Source organism: Humulus lupulus, chromosome 8 (genome assembly GCF_963169125.1).
Source record: "Humulus lupulus chromosome 8, drHumLupu1.1, whole genome shotgun sequence".
NCBI lineage: Eukaryota > Viridiplantae > Streptophyta > Magnoliopsida > Rosales > Cannabaceae > Humulus > Humulus lupulus.
Genome location: NC_084800.1, coordinates 55,642,245 through 55,648,478, shown reverse-complemented (window position 1 = coordinate 55,648,478; position 6,234 = coordinate 55,642,245). Strand labels below are relative to the sequence as shown.

The 6,234-nt window shown below is 33.4% G+C and overlaps 1 protein-coding gene across 1 annotated transcript; it reads left to right on the top strand.

Moving 5' to 3' along the window:
- Window positions 1-1,747: 1,747 nt before the first annotated feature.
- On the top strand, window positions 1,748-5,778 carry LOC133797315 (12-oxophytodienoate reductase 3-like). The gene is made up of 6 exons (XM_062235180.1): window positions 1,748-1,907; window positions 3,449-3,569; window positions 3,719-3,859; window positions 4,173-4,303; window positions 4,403-4,585; window positions 4,893-5,778. The coding sequence occupies exons 2-6, from the start codon at window positions 3,493-3,495 to the stop codon at window positions 5,516-5,518; spliced, it is 1,158 nt and encodes a 385-aa protein (XP_062091164.1). The 5' UTR covers window positions 1,748-1,907; window positions 3,449-3,492; the 3' UTR covers window positions 5,519-5,778.
- The last annotated feature ends 456 nt before the right edge of the window (window positions 5,779-6,234 follow it).

The following is a 6,234-nucleotide window of genomic DNA, read 5'->3' as shown; positions in this document are numbered from 1 at the left end:
AATATTGCAGTTTTTGTATTATAAAAGCTAAATACAAATAGCATGTGTAATTTTATACATTATATATATATATATATAATAAAAAAAATACACAGTGCATTACAATACATCAACCAGTAAAGTTACGCAGTAAAAACACATATAAATAAACACTGTAATTTATATCACTCTTATATAAATAAATAAATAAATAAAGAGTTGAGTGTTATAATAGTATAATTGTAATAAATTTAAAATATTATAATTTGTTATTTTATAAAAATAAATATTGCTTATAAGATGACACATATCATCAAACTAAAAAAATAAAAGCACGTTAGAGAGTCTTTTTTAGCACTTCTCCAAAAGTCAGATTCTAGTATGCTAAAACACTGTTGAAAATGTTTCATAAACAAAAATATCAATAAAAGTCGCCAATAAACATAGTTTAGTTTAAGGACCGAACTACTATAATCCAAATGTTATCTTTCTATTTCTATTTGTATTTATTTAAAGGGTTTATATTTTTTTGGACTTGTGTTTTATTCTATTACCTGTTTGGATTTTGTGTTTTGATAAATTATTTTTTGGACCCTATGTTTTATAAAATGGTTAAAATAGAACCCTAAACTCCATTTTGGTCAATGTTTTCTCAACTAAAATCACAAATAATTTACCAAATTAACAATTCAGAACAAAAATAAAATCATTCTGTTTAAAAACTGTGTTGTTATATTTAATTTTTTCTTCATCAAAATTGAGTTTAAGGTTCTATTTTAACAATTTTACAAAATATAGGGTCCAAAAAGTAATGTGTCAAAACACAGGGTCCAAACAGATAATGAGACAAAACACAGGGTCCAAAAAAGTATAACCCCTTATTATAATCACACAATCATTTTTATCGAATCAGATGTCGACAAATTTTTGAGTCAACATTTTTGAAACTAAACACTTGGCATTTAAAAAGAATGCAAGATTGTTAGTTGAATGTAATCAATAATGGTTTACATGTAAAATTTTTCTATTAAATCTGTTGGTGAAGAGTTCCTAATAAAATGAACATATTACGAGAAGTAAAATTAAATAGTAGTGTTAACCAAAATAACATTAAAATGATTTATGTCTAATTTATAGTGACCATCAAATATTTGTCATTTAATTTGTTTTATGGTTTTTGGAGAGTCAAGTTCTAAAATTGGAGTCACTAATTTATGAGTAATGATATGTCTATTTAAATTATACATAAAAATATTACACATAGTAATTATAGATTAATCTAGTTTATCATATTTATTAAAATAAATTTATTGTGTATAATATTTAGATGAATATTTTAATATCATTACTCCTAATTTAATGAGATAATAGAATTTAAAAAAATTTAGCTACGCACCTCCATAATTATAACAACCAAGCCTAACTAGATTTGCAAGACACATGCATTGGCTTAAATCAAAAGTCAACGGTCAAAACATGAATCCTGACTCCTCTCCTCCCTGGTGCCAATGAGAAATAAAAGAAGATATGCAAAAACACACCACAATAACGTGATTATTATGGCCGATACTGATTTATTATATAGTCATTGACTACTTTTACTCCGTCCAAGATCTGTCACTTCAAAAAAACAAAAACAAAAAAAGTTGCTTGGTCGGTAGTCTGAAAGGACGATAGTTACTCCCCTCCCATACCAACCAATAAAAATAGAATTAGAAACAGAACGTTCAAAAATCGTTTCATATATATAATGATCAAAGGCTAACTCTCATAACACATCACCACTAGTTCCAAAGCCTTCAATTTCTCGACTCCACCTTCTCTGCCTTTCAAGTTTCAAGGTCTTCACTTGAGCCACCCAGCCAGTCACCTGCGCAACCCACCCGCGGCAGACTCCACCTGATCTCAGCCCTTCCCATTTCTATTTGGTATTCTATCTATTCCTTTCATTACAATTTAGAGTGATAGTTGTCATTCCAGTAATGTTGTTATTATTATTCCTTTTCATACAGAAATTCTACTAATTAATATGAAGATATGTATGGGAAACAAAAAAAGTACATAAATCTTAGGCTTTTAAACTGTTTTCTGTGTGTTTTTGTTTTGGGGTTTTGGGTGGTTTGTATGTATGTTATATATGTGAAATGGGACATTTCAAGTTAGAGTTTGGATAGTTGCTCATCATACAATATTAATTTTTTTTTAGAATTCCAAAAATTGGCTTTGGTCTCTTTCTCATGTAATACAATTATTGCTCAAGGAAATTGTATTGATAGTTACTTTGAGAGAAAATTAGAATCAACAGCAGCATATTACCCTGTTTATAATACAGTCATATTTTCTCTCTCTTCAAAAACAGAAAATTGGCGTTCTTTCGCAAAATTGTTGAACCAAATATTATTATTTAGCTTAGCCTCTTAAGCTATATAGTTTTAGGCGTTTGTACCACACATAAGAGCCTAGTTAATTGTACACAATACAAGTTCAATCAAATAAATATCCGCACATTGCAGATGTTGGATATTTTACACCAGAAGGTTCTATACCGATACAGTTTTTCATAGCCAAAAAAGCTTAATAATGGAATAAGCTGAAAAGCTTAACCAAAATATTTAAGAAGAGACCAAAGTAAAATTGCTCACTTAATAGAAACTCCATATTCTAGCTCATAGAAAGTGTTTTGAGATTTGAGTGGTCCATTTTAGGCTGCTGTGACTTTTTTTTTTAATTTTGTATATGCTAAAATGGTTTACATTTCCCATAAGGGTCGTTGAACATATGTGCGCCGCCTTTTGGACTCTGTCTTGTTATCAACATAAGAAACTTGATTCAAATCAAAGATGGTCTTATAAGGACATTTTCAATTGAGTCTCAGATACCTCACAAAGCCAAGCTGTAGCCGGTTCATATCTCTACCCAAGTTTTGGAGTGTCACCCTTTTAATGTTCTACAACATATAATTTCTTTATCATACATGCATTTGTCTTTTAACTTTTTATGATTTTATCTTTTTTTTTATGACCAAGTATTTATATATATGATTTATTTTTTATAAATTGTTTGTTTGATTTTAGGGATTAACTCCTTATCTTTTTCACTATTTCATATTTTATACAGGATGATGACGACAAAAATCCTCTGTCAATATATTTTATCACTGCTAATATACAGTACATAGTCTTATCAATGATATATATATTATATGTTGGGGAGTCTAATAAATATTAGTAACTTGCAAATTGACATGGTTTGAATTATCATGATATTTGTTTGTATTTTTATTAACTGAATGAGATTCCTTCCTCGTCCCCCGCTGGGGAGCAGGGCGAGGACAGGAGAGCATTCCAGCAAACTTTGCGATCCGTTGACATTTCTAAAAGAGTTCCAGCTGTAATTTTCGTTACTAATACAGCTCCTCTTTTCTTCAATCTAATTATTATTGTTGTCATTATTTTGCTTGTGCATACAGATCTTCGTTTTGTTTTCTGAGGTTGTAATTAAGCTCCAGCTCTAATGGGGGAAATCATTGCACCAGTGGGACTCAATCTGTTTTCCCCTTACAAGATGGCCAACTTCAATCTCTCTCACAGGTTAGTCACCAGATCCGGCCTTGTTTTACTTTTTTGGATCTAAAAATGAGTTAATTTAGAATAACTAAAAGGATTAAGATATGTGTTTGAACGATTTTTTTTGTCTTTACGAGTTTGGATTAAATGTGAGATTCTGGTCTGGTTGGCAGGGTGGTGCTTGCGCCAATGACGAGGTGCAGAGCTTTGGATGAAATCCCTGGGGCTGCTCTGGCCGAGTACTACAAACAGAGGTCCACCCAAGGCGGATTCCTCATCACTGAAGGGACTTCCATCTCCAACACCTCAGCGGGGTAGGTTTCGTAATTGCTCTTCATTTCTAATACCACGTTGTGCCATCAATGATAATAAAGTTGGCCTTTTTTATCAAGAAGATAGTTGACTTTTGGTTCTTAGGAAATAACAATTTCGACCCGTAATTAGACATAATGAGTTTATAAATACTTTTGGTCAACAATATTTCAAGGTAGGACCATATTATTTTTGTTTTTTTCTAGATACATAATTATAATTTTATACCAAACATGTAAAGTCAGTCATAATATTGGTCTATATGTTTCTATTTTGGAAGTATTAATTATGAGTGATTTGTTTTTTTTTTGTTAGTTTCCCAAATGTCCCTGGGATTTACAAAGAAGAACAGGTGGAGGCGTGGAAGAACGTAGTGGACGGAGTTCATGATAAAGGAGGCATCATTTTCTGTCAACTTTGGCACGTTGGTCGTGCCTCTCATCAAGGTAAAATCATACGTTGGTCACAATTTCGTGATTCGTTTTAATCTATATAAACTAATTAATTAAATCAACAAAATCTGATTAATGATGCATTAACTGTAGTTTTTCAACCTGTTGGGGGGTCACCAATATCTTCAACGGACAAGCCCATTTCAAACAAGTGGAGAGTTGTGTTGCCAGACGGGTCATTTGGGACGTATCCTAAGCCTCATGCCTTGGAGACCTTTGAAATACATGAGGTGGTGGAGGATTATCGCCGTGCGGCCATAAATGCCATTCAAGCCGGTTAGTTTAATAAACTTGCTTTTATCACACATGGAGTGGCTATGAGTGTCTCCTCCAACGGAAAGAATGTTATAATAGATTACTAAAGAACATGATAAATTTGTGTCACTGTCATACCCGTGCGTACACTAATAATTTTCAGTTGTGGGATTCTATCCCTTTAGCGAGGTTACTTAAAATGGTGAAGATTTTCTAGCGTAACAAGTTATTTAAAATGGATTTTTGAGCATGACAGTATATGTATTGTTTCCAAAAAGCACTCTCACTTAAATTTCTTGATGACATGCTTGGTAATGGCCATGTTCAGGTTTTGATGGAATTGAAATCCACAGTGCACATGGATACCTGCTTGACCAGTTCTTAAAGGATGGGATCAATGATCGAACTGACAAGTACGGTGGCTCTATTGAAAACCGTTGCAAATTGTTAATGCAAGTGGTTGAAGCAGTAGTCTCGGCCATTGGTGTTAATAGAGTAGGTGTTAGAATTTCACCAGCAATCGATCACCTTGACGCCCTGGACTCGGACCCGCTCGGCCTTGGTTTAGCAGTGATAGAGAGGCTTAACAAGCTCCAACTGGACCAGGGATCACAGCTCTCTTATCTCCATGTGACTCAGCCTCGATTCACTGCCACTGGTAAGACGGAATCAGGCAGACCCGGTAGAGAAGAAGAAGATGCCCGCTTAATGAGGACACTAAGGAAAACCTACCAGGGAACCTTCATGTGTAGTGGTGGCTACACTCGGGAGCTGGGAATGCAAGCCATAGCCGATGATGAGGCAGATTTGGTGTCTTTTGGTCGTCTTTTTATCTCAAACCCTGATTTAGTATTGAGATTTCAGCTGAATGCACCTTTGAATAAGTACGATAGGACTACCTTTTACACACAGGATCCTGTTGTTGGGTACACTGATTACCCTTTTCTTAATTAGCTACGAAAATGAATCACTACTTTGAATATTGGCTGACATATTTATGAATTAATTGTCATCATATAAGAGGAATGATTATCTATTTATTGTTTGTAGAGGAACTTATTTGTTAGTGCCTTTCTTGTAATATTGTGTTTGTTTGAACTCCAAGGGAGTATATGTCGGTCTTAAACAACATCATTATATGTGTAATATGAACTCCCCAGTATGTTCGATCTTTAATTTTGCAGTAATATTTGAAAATTTAATGATTGAAAATTTCACCCATAATTTCTTATTTATGCATGAGCATACACGTTTTCATTATTTGTTTAATTCTCACAGTAATAACGGCATTAACGGTTACCTAAGATTGGTCACCGTTAGCTATTTAATCTTTTTCTTTCTTTGATTAATGTATCCAAAAAGCAGCATAAATATGTAACTAGAGCTAAGGGAGTGAGTGAGTGATTTTCATTATCATTTTTTTTTCTACTTGAGAAAGAGCACGGTTAGTAAGAGAGCAGAGGACCTTTACTCTGTTTTACTTGAGTGAGCTGTGTGGTGAGGAACAAGGTGAGAGTTGCCAAGAACTCATTGTCTTGGCTGGGTTTGTATTAGCTTCTGACATTGAAGATCAGAGAAGGAACTTTTGTGGACGAGCTCAGCTGGAATATGTTCAATTTGGAACCGAACCAGGATAAATTTTTGTCTTGTGATCGTGAATGTGTGTGTAG

Bases quoted from the DNA above. Each gene is read 5' to 3' on its own strand.
- LOC133797315 (XM_062235180.1), top strand. From the start codon at position 3,493: ATGGGGGAAATCATTGCACCAGTGGGACTCAATCTGTTTTCCCCTTAC. The intron at 3,570-3,718 runs GTTAGTCACCAG...TCTGGTTGGCAG, and splicing joins AACTTCAATCTCTCTCACAG to GGTGGTGCTTGCGCCAATGA. The intron at 4,304-4,402 runs GTAAAATCATAC...CATTAACTGTAG, and splicing joins TGGTCGTGCCTCTCATCAAG to TTTTTCAACCTGTTGGGGGG.